Source organism: Dermacentor variabilis, chromosome 3, assembly GCF_050947875.1.
Source record: "Dermacentor variabilis isolate Ectoservices chromosome 3, ASM5094787v1, whole genome shotgun sequence".
In the NCBI taxonomy this organism is placed as follows: domain Eukaryota; kingdom Metazoa; phylum Arthropoda; class Arachnida; order Ixodida; family Ixodidae; genus Dermacentor; species Dermacentor variabilis.
This window is the reverse complement of record NC_134570.1, coordinates 16,906,526-16,919,799: the sequence shown is the minus strand read 5'-3', so window position 1 is coordinate 16,919,799 and position 13,274 is coordinate 16,906,526. Positions and strand designations below refer to the sequence as shown.

Genomic DNA, 13,274 nt, shown 5'->3' with positions numbered 1-13,274 from the left:
CATCAGAATTTAGGCATCGTCACTGGATAAGGCTCCACTGAGCCACCCTGATGTATGTGGCTGATCATTGTAGACAAAGTTAATCTTGTATATCTTTTAAACCTACAGTGTTAATGGAACACAAATTAAGTACCTCCACAACAATGCAATTAAATTTTCTGTCTGAAAACCAGTTATATAAGCAAAGCATTGTATTGCCTCTGAATATGTGCATCTCCTTGTTAAAATGTTTGCTTTCGAAGAGTAGTAACATTTTTGTGACTGTTTCACATACGGAAGAGGCATTCTTACAATATCGCCAGACGCCGACTTAAAGGAACAATGCACTTGGCAACAACACTATGTTGTTGTGCTGGTAAAACGAGGACGCTCACTTTCTCAGCACAGTTTGTAGATGCTGTCACTTAAAAAAATGGCAATATGTCATAACTGTGATCGCAACAGTTTATATACAAGCAGCGCCCTTATGCAGACAGAACCAGCTGGGTGAACATTGCTTGCTAGCCAGCCCCCACTTTGAAGGAGCGACAAATAGAAGGGGCACTTGCAGCGCAATCACGCTGTATAGAAGCAGGGGGAGGTCTATTGCATTTGGAATACCGTGAATGATGATGCTAAGAACACCGTACTCGTTTCTTAAACAGAGGCATTTCTAACCCCCTCGTAGTGCGTAGGAGAAGCCAGCTCCCCACTCACCTGTTCTCGAGTGCCATCAAGGCTGCCTGCCGAGGCTGACCTCTGCAACGGATCCTGCTTGCCTGAGGCCTCAGCAGGTTCTACACCCAGCTGAACCAGCCGTTCACGCAGGCTGCAGTTCTCCAGCTGGAGGGCCTCCAACTGGCGGCTGCCCCCAGAGCTCTCCTGCTACCAACAAGTGATGTGACTGCTATAAAAAACACAGGCTTCGACAGGCACAGTTAACAACGGCATCCATGTAAAAATGCATCAGGCGGGGCGATGCAGCTACAGTAGACTTCCGTTAATTTGATACGAGTTAATTCAATTTTTCAGTAAATTCAATCCCAACCAGAGGCCCCTATTGGTGCCAATGCATTTCTATGGACCCAAACTTTCGTTACTTCAATCCTAAAATTGGCCTTGAACTTTGAACATAATTTGAACTTGACCAGTCAGCATGCCCGCATGCGACCCCTGTGGTGACCCCAACAGCAGCCATTTTGGTAGCACATTTCTTGGCAGAGCTTCGGGGACAGCGAATGCGTTTACCAGCATTAACAGTTCTCACGATGTCTGTTTACATTATTTACCCTATTCTAAATTTTTTTTCTTTTTTAGTGGAAAATTGAACTGCAAATTGCATGCACAGTGCAGTTGGATACGAAATCAAAACTGCATTCATGGTATTCATACATTTTACTGCATGACATCGCTCTGCGGCGAAGCTGACTTAGGAAGCCAGCCACCATTACGCAATACATAATAGACTCTTGCCAATTTTTACAGCGAAGCTGTATACAGCTAGGGCATCGTGGTCGTCCACGAACAAGCCGCAAACTACCTTGTTGGCAAACATGCAATACACAATAGACTCTTGCCAATTTTTACAGCAAAGCTGTATATGGCTAGGGCATTTACATCGTCCATGAACAACCCGTGAACTGGCTCATTGGCTCCCCTCGGCACGACCATGCGAACATGCTCGTGACGCTGCTCACGCATTTGTCGGCAGCGTCTCCTTCCACAGCAGGCCCCGTTGTCGCTCATTGCTTAAGGGGGTATGAGCTATTCATTGGCAAGAGGAAACAATCGGCATCGTACTCCTCATCATAATCAACTATTATCATTATCATCAATGGCTCAAGCATCGTCATCATCTTCCACAGCTGGCTCAGTTAACACTCATCATTCCAGCATATAATTTCACTTCTCTTCTGTCGTCGTAATGGGGAGGCCGCGTAAAATTTTTTGAAAATTTACAGTGGTACGAACCATTGCTTAAGAGGGTATGAGTCATTCATTGCCTTACGTAACGGACCCATTTAATAACAGAGGTGATACGAGTGTGTGTGCATACCTATCGTCCCGATGACCACCGATCAAGACAATAAACATGTTTGTACCTTTGTTCAAAATTCTATGCCACCTCTGGGTCGTGTGGTAAGCAGCGTTGCTGGTCATCCACCTTCACAGAGTGGAATGGCTTATGATTTTTTATTCTTGCTAAAGAAACGGGTGAATGTTGGATGCCTAATTTGTTTAAAAGCTTTAGTGTGGTTTAGTCTTTTTTTTAAAGTGAAGCTTTCTTTGCTTCTTCCTTCCAACTTTCCCACTGCTGCTGCTGCTGCTGTCTGGCACACCACATCGGGGGTGGCTCAGAGCATGACAAGAGTGTGGCAGAGAGGAAAGACGACATGAGAAACTCGTTTGGACTTTTGCACTACGTCGAATGAGCACCATGCCCTCTGGACGTCGCCACATTAGGCTCTTGACTACTGTAATTATCCATGACACCCCGCAAAAGCATTGCAGAAATTGCAGCGCTTACCTTTCTACTAACATGCAAATCCAGAGGGAAGCCACATAAAATAGTAGAGAGGAGGGGGAGAAGAGACGAAGAACAGGTAGAACCGATGCAGTCGCAAAACAAGTGAATAACAGCCTTGCCACTCTTCGCTCGCAGTTCCCATACAAGGGGGGGGAGGGATAGAAAGAAAGGTAACATGAGAAGGCAAGGAAACTCTACTACTATACAATAGCGGTTGCAGGGAAACTGGATAAGCTTAATTAAGTTGAAGATATGGTACAGTATGTTTCTGCTAGAACGACAGAAAGCTTAGCTAGATGGTAAGGATTCATAATGCAAAAAAGGGTAAGGCGTGCAGACACGGACACAAGAGAAGAGAAGTGGACAACATGAACGCCGACTATCAACTGAAGCAAGCACTGAGGCGAAAAAAGAAAAAAGACGCGAAACTCAACTGTGCATGCTTAGAACAACAGAAAGCTGAGCTAGTTGGTAAGGATTCATAATGCAAAAAAGGGTAAGGCATGCAGACACGGACACAAGAGAAGTGGACAACATGAACGCCGAATATCAACTGAAGGAAGGACTGAGGCGCAGATGAGTTTTGTGTCTTCTTTCTTTTTTCGCCTCAGTGCTTCCTTCAGCTGATAGTCAGTGTTCGTGTTGTCCACTTCTCTTCTCTTGTGTCCATGTCAGCACGCCTTAACCCCTTTTTTGCATTGTGTACCTGCTATTTCTGAAAAATAAACACCATGCGAATATGTCAAGCAGACAAATTACGCAGGGCATGGAAAAGCAGAGCCATATTAATTAAAGCACACGGCAGAGTCCAGGCGACACTATGGAAGTCATCGACCGACAAATCAGCACTTCTGTGCCCGTCCCGGCCAGTACCCACACATTTCTATGGCACCAACTTTCATTAATTCGATCCTGAAATTAGCTTTCACCAGATTATTTAAACTTGGCTGGTCATCACACAGGTGCCCGATCCGTATGGTGACCACTTTGGCGACTACAAGAGCGGCTCAGCTGCACTTGGGTACAGTGACTGCGTCATACACATCATCTCCCATCAAAAACGCTCATTTTTGGATTGCCCCAAGAAGATTTTAAAGTGAAAACAATAACTCACAATGAATTAATACAGTATTTTCTCAACTCTAAGGTGCACTTTTTTCCAAAAAAAAATTTTACCACAGATTGCTTGCGTGGTACAATCTGGTACAAACCCAAAACCATGTTCTTTCGTTTTTGCTGAACTTCTGGCTTCATCAATAGGCCTTGTCACATGGTAAAAGTGGCTTTTTCAGTATTGTGTGGGGAGCACATGTGCCCATTTCCTCCTGCTTACTCACGTCTCGTTCACATGTTGCAGACGCATCGTGAGCCGATGTAGACAAGGGAGAGAGGCACTACGTGTCCTTCCATTCTCCTTCACTCATATGACATGCGTACCCTTCTCCCCCGGCTCACAGGAAAAGGAAAGGTATCCAACAGGCTATGGGACATGCCTCTCGCAATGGGTAAAAAGGTATAAGAGCACGCCATAGCTGGAGACCCTCTCTCTCGGGCGTCTGACCTCAAACATGCCAGATTGATATACTTGCTGCAACTCGTGAGTGACCTCGTTTGCCTAACTCTCCCATGCAACGAGGCAAGCCTATTTCTTACTTATTACAGAGTGGACTTCCCTCTGCCAGTGTCCCTTATTGTTTGTAGCAATAAATGTTGTTACAGTTGACACCGCTGGTTGCCATATTTTCGAACCTGATGTAGCTGCAGGTTGCTGTATCTGCGGTGCAGCTGCTGTAGCTGCAGCTGCACCGCTGCACGCTACAGGTTGGGAGTACCACGCAAAGACTGTGTGTGGTTAGATCCAGAGCTCGCCTTCAACCCTAGCCAAACGCAGAGCCTACCCCCACAATTGTAGAAACGTATTTTGCTATTACAGCTAAAATAATCTATCTCTTAAGCATTCCTTTACAGCCTGCTTTACGTACAAGCATATGTAAGGCGGTGGTCGCAGCAGCTGAGAGGCACTGCAACACATAGACGCAGCTTCATTTCACATGCACCGTCTTTGCATGGCACCAACAACTAACATTAAAGGGAAACTGAAGAGTCTGTCGAATTCAATAAGACGCTCATATATGGATGCGGGAACCTTACAAACCATGCAGGCAAAATTTTGGGGGGGATTTTTCCCTTAGGAGCGACGTCATTGTCGGTTAAGATTGCACTGTCGCTCCGCCCCCCCGATAAGCACCGCACAGCGATGCGAGCGGAGACCGGAAACCGCGGCGTAGTGACGTCAGCACTGGTGTTCCGTTCCTTCGCAGTCTCCGCGACCGTGCCTGACCGTGCTTGTTTCTACATGCGTGCCATCATAATCAGCTTCGCTCGACCCTGCATTTCTTTGTGTGTATGTAGAGTGGTAGCTGACGTGCGCAGCATCAATTGAAGTGGTGGGCCGATCATGTCGGCGTTCTGTGCAGCCTACAATTGCACGAACACCAGTGGCTGCGATGATGTTCCGATGTTCCATAACTTTGTGCAAGACAAGAAGCTTTTAGCTAAGCGGGAGGCTGCTGTGAATTGAAACAATTTCAAGCGCTCAAGAACAACAGTGCTGTGCTCTAGCCACTTTCACGACGACGATTATTACCAGAGTTTATCAACAATGCGTTAATTAGTGAGAGTACGACTAGCTGCTAGCAGGCTTTCTAAATGCAGCGCAAAAAGGTCGGGGCAATGAACACATAAAGATGGAACTGGTGCGGGCGGACGGATGGTAACTGGTCTTGGAAGACCTTATGAATACACGAGCTCGACCAAACCTGGATTTTGATTTGCTGCTAGCTCCTTCGTGTTTGCACGCTGAACGGAAGGTGCATGTTTATCTCCCACCCTTGACACAGGTTTCGTCGCAAACCGTCGTTAATTTTCTATTCGCATGTGTGTTGTGAAACAGCCTACACGCAGCTGCCATAACCCAGTGCAAGTGCAAAATTTGCATGTGTTTGAAAGCCAGCAGAGGCCAGGATGCTGCGCTCCCCCTTCTCTCGCGCACAGAGAAACCGGCCATCTCACGCAGCCGATGGAATTCGCCGCCTTTACGGCTCCAGTTACGAGTAGCGTGCGAATGGCGCGCTGAAGGTCACTACACGTGCTGCAAGAGCCGGAAAACTTTTCCCACATGTAAACCATCTGTGTAGATTGCCGACCGCTTTGGGGAAGCACACAAATGTTGACGATTGCATCCCCGCTTACATTCAACGAGGAGGCATGTAGGAACATAACAGTACAGTTGTTTGCCCGGAAATGAACTCACTGGATCGCTGAAGGCAGCTTTGGAAAAAACATAGTCACCAAAGGACATTTCTAACATGAGGAGATGCTAACGCTTCGCTTTCATTCCCATCGAAACCACTGCTTGCTACCAGCATCTTTTACTTCTTCGAGAGGCCGGCTCCTTGCAACAGGCTAGTACATGTAGGGAGCAACGCTGAACTCCTCAGGGAAATGCAAGCTCTCGAAATTTACCATTACCGTCTCAGCAAAACAACAGCGCCAAACCACCCTGCACTGTGCTTCATGTGTAGTGGCAGCGGTCAGTCCAGACGAACATTACTGTTGACGTCCCGAGGCGCCCCACCAATCACAGGCGCAAACGGGATGGGCGAGCTGCCCCCGAGTCTGCTGCTACACTTTTCGTTGAAATAAAATCTGTTGGTGCTTTCTTTCACTCAATTTCGATGCAATATTCGAATTCGGAGGGTTGAAAACCATTACGTACAGCTCTTCACTCATATTTTCTGGAAAACCCTTCAGCTTCCCTTTAAGCATCGCTTGCTGAAAGCGCCTGTGAGCAGTGGGTTTCCGGGATCCCCAGAAGTGGTGCTGGAGCTTCGCTTATTTATGTTTCAACATGTGTGAAGTGTAGGCTTCCGTAATCTTCAGGAGCGATCACAGTTCTTCCCTTTTCTGTGTAAAAATACACTGTGATAATTCATGTTTACTTTGGTTTCAATTGCTGTTTTAAGGTCTCCCCCTACTATAGGCATCTAGAACTGTAGCCAGAAAGCATAACCACAAAATCTGGCATACTACAGGTCTGTCAGCTGCTCTCATCCTCGAATGCCACCAGGCATTCTGAATCTGGGCCACAAAGATGCAAACAGCCTGGTGACCAGCCTTCATCGGCTTTTCATCAAGCTCTTGCTCCCTTTTCTTCTCAAGGTATTGGAGCAGAGGGGCAGCAGTCTCTTAATTCTGGTAGATCTGAGGCGAGTTTTAACCTAAGAAGCACAAAACTAAAGCTCTTGTCCCCTTTTCTTCTAAGGTATTCAAGCAAAAGGGCAGCAGCCTCTTGGTTCTGGTAGATCTGAGACAAGTTTTAACCTAAGAAGCACAAAGCTAAACTACAAGCACACATGCGCACAGTGAAAGAGATGAGAACAGCTGCGCATGCCGCGAATGAGAAACATGTGTGAGGAGAGAGTGGCAGCCAAGAGCTCCAAGTGAGGCAAGGCATGGTCGCACACGCACATTTCACCATAGTGGTTAGGGAAAAACCAGGTGGCACGTGTGTGGCAGCCAGAGAGGAAGGAAGACGCAGATGGCATGTGTATGCTGCATGTGGTGTGTGTGGATGGACAGCATGGGAGAAGAGTTGCAGATTGCACTAAACAAAGGGAATGTTTGCGGGAAATGTGTCAGTTTGTCATAGTTCGTAGCAAGTAGGGGCTCGTCCGGGATCAACGTGGACATGGAGGCGGTGAATATGCCTGGAGAGTACCTGCAGCATTTGCTGGGCCAGACCAACTACTTCGCCATGCCATATGAGCAAATTGCAGCAGCAGTTCGACAAAGGCTGATGGTGGCCAAGGCAGTGCCAGCAAGTTTTGTGACAGCAGCGGTGGTGCTTCAACCGTCAGGCGATACCACTCCATGCTCCACTGAAGGTCAGCTCCCTAAATACAGTCAATTTAAGGGGACAGGGTAGGTCCTATTCTTGCCATGCATTTTAGGCTATGTTCGTGACCCTTTTTCTCATGATCTGTGGGGGTTAGAACATTAACCTTGGTGGCATTGTAATCAGCAATGTTACGTAGTGTTACTGAACCAGGATTATTCTTTTTTAAAGATTAGATTTTTGTTTTCTTTTTTTTTACTGGACCCACCACATTTTAGAGCCAAAATCTGCAGTAAATAGCCTGTAAACAAATATCCCCTACAAGAATATTTATAATCCTGGCTCAGTAGACTGTCTGTATTATTTGCTCAATATCTGGAATATATTATCTCCCTAGCGCTTGTAGTTTCTGAAAAAAAGGGTCAAATGCAGCAAAATTTGGTGTTTTGAGATAATTGCTTTGAAGTGGAAGAAAGAGCTTTAATGCAATATAGGACTATAGAAACAAATTCTGGCGCATTTTTTCAATAGCCACCAGCCTGGTAGTCCCCTCCGTCGTTAACACTTCTTTTCTATGCTAGCTGCCTTGTTTTCCGGGCCTCCTTAGTGACCAGTCGTGTAGCCCTCTCAGCAAAGTACAGTCACCGCCGGTCAGCTTCGCGCAACCACTGGACTGTGAACCGTCTTGGAGAAACTCCTAATGACCTCAATATGTCGGCTCGAGCAATGCTGCGGTCATTAAAAGTTAGCACAGCATCCATTGTCGTTATTTTCAGCGTCTTGAGGGCAAGAAAGACTTTCTTCGGAGCGCGCTCCCATACAACGTTGTTGAACGCCTCATTCGTGTTCCGAGTTTTTCCATGGAGACATTTCTGGAGAAGCTCAGGCTTTGAGAGCTGCTGAAACACCAGCGTTCTGCTTCAAGCGTTCCGCCGAGCGTGAAAGCTTCGATGCAGACGCGCACGTGGTGGCCGCGGCGCCCACTCCTGGATTGCGTTGCGGAGAATTGGCGTCATTGGAAATCGACTGATGCCGGTTTCCTTGGAAGAGACGTTTTTTAAAGCACTTCTTTCGCTTCGTCATTGCATTACCGCTAAATAACCAGCACCAAAGTATAAACAAATTTGATTGTCCGCGAAAACACGCCCAAGCACGAGCAATATGCCGCGGGTTGCGAGTAATCCAGCTGCGTCTTAGGATTCGTTTTCCTAAGTGAAATATGCTAGCTAGGTTTTCACTTTTGCCAGATGAGTGGCAGCCATTCCGCTAAACGTGACAAAAAATAGGCGGTGAAAACAAAATTTTTTTTCAGTTTAGGAGAGGCACAGATCCCGAGCATGTGTCAAAAGGGGCGTGGCTGGATGCTGCCTAGGTTTCGAAAAATGTTGATTTTGAGGTAAATATTTTGCGTGCGCGCAAGTGAAACACTGGGCCATGTTAAGGAAAGAATAAAAATTTTAAATTACACAAGAACAAAAAATAGATTTTTTTCGGAAACTTCGCCTACCCTGTTCCCTTAACGACATCCAGTCCCTTGAGGGGTTTCTGGACTGGCTGGTGATGTTTTGTTTGGTCAATGGTGTTGCCGCCAACAAAAGGCTCACTCACGTTGTGCCCGCTGCTCAGGAGTGCAGCACGAAGTTGTGGTGACACTTCATGACTATGTTTGTGTCGTGGGAGGAATTTATGGCAGCCTTCATTGCGGAATTTTCTTTTATTGGCTCAAAACACGCTTGAAACAAGAACTCAAGCTCTGCACGCAACACGCAGAAGAAAATTTTAAAGAATTTATTTACATAATTGATGCCTATTATGACCGGATCGGTGGCAAAGTTTCGTGATCAGAAAAGGTTGACTGTGTGTTGCCGCAAATGCACCCGCAACTCTCCACGACTTGGTAGAGGGCAAACAGTTTGCCAATCTCAAGGAGTTGGCTAAGGCAGCTAATGACCTTGTGCAACGCCCTTGGAAGCGGTTGCAGTACAAACCACTGCCACCTCTGACAGATCAAGTGGCGAAGGACCTTGCCCTCCAGTCGGCTGTGAAAATGACTGGCCTGCCCAGAATGCAGCTTGGAGTGTTGACGCTACGGATGTAGTGCCATTTCAGTCTCCACTGGTGGAATCCTACTCGTGTTTACTGTAGAAGAGAGCGGTGGTGTAAGTGGACCCAGAGCTCCCAGAGGCCACGCTAATGCGGTTGACTGTAGTTGCTAGGGGAAGAACCAGGTGGTGTGAGTGGGGAAGCGAGAGAGAGAGAGAGAAAAAACTTTATTTTGATGGGGCACGAGAGGAGTGTGCATGTTGAATGTGGTGTGCGCAGATGAACAACGTGGAAGAAGAGACGCGGAGTGCAATAATAAAGGGAATGTTCGCGACAAACATGTCGGCTTAACATCATTTCTAACAAGTGGACCGCCATTCTAACAAGTGGACCGCCATTTCGTTCCCTATATTCCACCCATATTGGCGCCAACACCCATAAAAAGGCAAAAATAAGAAAAGTACTACCATGCACAGACTATTTCACACCATGCAACTAGAAGCTTCCATCAGTTTCATTGTCAATGGTTGTCATCTGCTAGAAAAGCATCACCAGCTGAAGCACGCAAGCTTCTCTGCATGTTGACACCGCCCCTGTCACATACGCTTCGCATCACTGCTCACAGGCACTCCACCATTGGTTGCCTCTGTTGTTGCCAGCGAATTTTTCCGAAATGTTTCAATCTTGATCACAGCGGCGTGCACCATTCTGAAAACAGTTTTTTGGGCTGCCACAACTGCTGCTGCACTGCTTTTGGGCCCACATCGCTTGCATGTGAAACAAGCTTACGGCACTGTGTGCTACTGTGCCTGCTCCCCATTACCCCTGAGCAGTAGAGTGAGTAAGAGTGGCCAAGCCAGAAGTAGATTGAAATGCTCACCTTGAGATGTTTTATCTCCATGCGCAGGGTGGCAATCTCAGCTTTCTTGCTCTCTGCATTGCGCACCAACTCAGAGACCTGCTGCTCCAGCAAGCTCTTTTCCCGCTCCAGCTGCAAGATTGTCGTGGGGGATGCCTTGCCTGCACTCTCCGACGTCTGAGTGCCCACTGTGGGCTGTGCTGGCCCTGAAATAATTCCATTCTTCAAAAAACCAAACTCCCGAAACAAAATAAGGAGTTGCAGCAGAATCCACTCGAGGAAACAAAATTCCAAACTTTGCCATGGACCATGTGAACATTTATACCCAGATATTCTTTTCAAGGCCTCGAAATTATACTGAAAGAGCACAATTGCACATCATCTAAACATAATCAAATGACCCATAATTTTCTCGTAAATAAAAGTTGTAAAACACTGTAAGAGCAGGTTCACAAGAGCTTGCAAAAAAAACTGCCCAAAAATTATTCCTGCGATAAAGAAATTGGCCTTGTTGCTTGATTGAGTGCCTACTGTGGTTAATTATGCAGTACAAGTCCACCATTAAATAATGTGGGCTGAATGCTAACCAGTTTTCTTTAGTCATCAGGAAGCCAGGAGTCAAAGTTGTTAGGTTCAAAACTGCTTAGTTGGTTATAAGGGACGTTATAGTGGAGAGCTCCAGATTAATTGTGACCACCTGAGATTCTTTACTGAACACCTAAGCCAAAGCGCAAGAGCATTTCTGCATGTTTCCCTCATCAAAATGAAGCTGCTATGGTCAGAAATTTAACTTGTGACTTCATGCTCAACAGCAGAACGCTATAGCCACTGAGACACCACGGCATAATAGCAGAAAGGGTGCCACAAAGAAGACAGCTGAGCATGGCCGAAGACTGGGTGTAAATACAGTACTGAGATGGGAAAAATTACAGGCACAGGTTCCATGGATTAGTCTCACATATGAAAGAAAACTGAAGAGTCCTGATAGAGGCCTTTGTTCTGTGGCAAACATAAATGAGGCTGACAATGACAAACCATGCATACATGCAAACCTGCGACCTTTAAATTTTGTCAAAAGACCATGGACGTAGGGGAAGGGGGTTGGCAGGCATACTTTAATACTTCTGCCCTGAGCACAATCTTTTGCGGCATACATACACAATTTCTGCTACACAGTCTCTGCTGTGCCAAGTTTGCTGCTGCTTGGAACAGCAGCAGCAAACTTGGCACAGCAGAGACTGACAAGCAACAGATTGTTTTTTTATCACAATGAATTTTCAGCGACTTTACTGCTGCTGGTTCTCACTGCTCTAGGAACTACAGTTAAATCTCAATATAATGAAGTTTGCAATGTAAGAAACATTTTTCGTTTCTGTTTCTTGCTTCCATTGAAATGCATGTAGTATTTTTTTTTCTCATTTTAACAATGTAGTTTTGTTTCGCGGTTCCAATAAGTTTTTGCAAGCACAAAAAGCAAATTTAGGCAAGTACTACCACCTGTAAAGTTATTTGTAAATTTTTCTAGTCCATGGCCCCGCACGTGCGGACGATCAAATAGCACATGTGACATTTCAGCGTCCAGCATGACATTTTGACATCTAGAGCGTCCATTTTATCCATGGCACACAAAGTCATGCTAGTTACTTCTTTCTCTTGTAATTGTGGTGTTCGTTGTTTGCGCAACAATAAGTGGTGTGCCCCTGAAAAGAGAAAAGCTTTCCCTGAAACTCAAAGATAATTAAAGAAGTAGAGGAGGTGGTGTGATGGTGGCCATTAGGAATGCCTATCAGCCATCTTTGGTTTTCCTTGACACCCCACTAGAGTTGATCTAGGTGGTGATGCAACTTAAGAGCACATACGTTTTAGGTACACTGTGCCAGCCTTTGAGAAGCTTTTCGATTTTATTGATCATTTACAGCAGCCACACAATGAAATACTTAAAACACATCCAAAATGTATCATAACCTTAGGCGCCGACTTTAAGTACTCCAACATTAACTGGGCTGCACGGGTCGTCACTTCCTCAGAAAATCGCTCTGATCATTCCAGATTGCTACATATATTGAGTATGTATCCCCTCGATCAGCTTGTCAAAAATCCAACATGAAGCAGCAATATATTATACCTGTTGCTGACAACTCTCTATGATAATTCTGCAACTCATGTGCTAAAGAAACTAAGCGACCATAAAGTAATACATAGCTTTCTTCCAACTGCGATTCCTGATAAATCGATCCCTACAAATATTATCTTGAGCTATTCTAGAGCTGACTGTGGTAAAATGAATACAGTCAAACCTCTATATAGTGAAGCAGGTAAAATCAGCAATTTGCTTGGTTATATAGAAATTTTGTTGTATTGAAATTCGACCTTTTATGCAAATAAGTAGTCGCCGGTCGATTTTTCTTGCATGGAAAGTGGCTGCATAATTTTCCAAATTATTGGGCAATCAAAAAAAGCAAGTTTAAATAAGAAAACAAATCATTTTGATGAATTTGGGCGTCAGCGACGAATGATTGGCAGTACGAATTAAGCTAAGCCAGCCACACTTTCACGTGCACTCCCACACCGTGGCTGACAGGGTTGCCCGCACTGGGTTGACGCTATCATGAAAAGCAACGGCAGTGGGGAGTGAATGCTTTGTCTGCCTCTCGCTACGAGTCACCGAAAGTCGAGATTACGCAACCTCCAATATTAAATGTGCGGGAAGACAGCTTACATGATGGCAGCCCGTATCGGCACACCCACTCTTTCCACATGCAACAGATTACCTCTAAAGCAGGGTGCGTGGCTACGTATGCGCTCAGCCACGCTTACAGTCGTTCGCAGCCACGGCCAAGACGCACGCCAGAAATCGTGAGCACGCCAACTTACCCCTTCGTCCCTCATGTGCGCTTGATTGCATTACCACACTTTCACCCCACTCCTCTTGTCCTCTACTCGCGCGGAAGGCGGCACTCGTGACGCCA

General features: G+C 45.9%; 1 protein-coding gene across 4 annotated transcripts in view; it reads right to left on the bottom strand.

Annotated features, from left to right (window-relative positions):
- Positions 1 to 13,274, bottom strand: part of LOC142575191 (cytospin-A-like) — a 148,229-nt gene that overhangs the window by 115,279 nt on the left and 19,676 nt on the right. For 3 of the 4 annotated variants that reach the window (XM_075684317.1, XM_075684316.1, XM_075684315.1), the window contains 2 exons: positions 10,327 to 10,511; positions 697 to 864 (listed from right to left, as the gene is read on the bottom strand). In XM_075684317.1, the coding sequence (XP_075540432.1) occupies positions 697 to 864; positions 10,327 to 10,511 (353 nt within the window). The remainder of the gene's footprint in view (positions 1 to 696; positions 865 to 10,326; positions 10,512 to 13,274) is intronic. The other variant, XM_075684318.1, reaches the window with a different exon arrangement.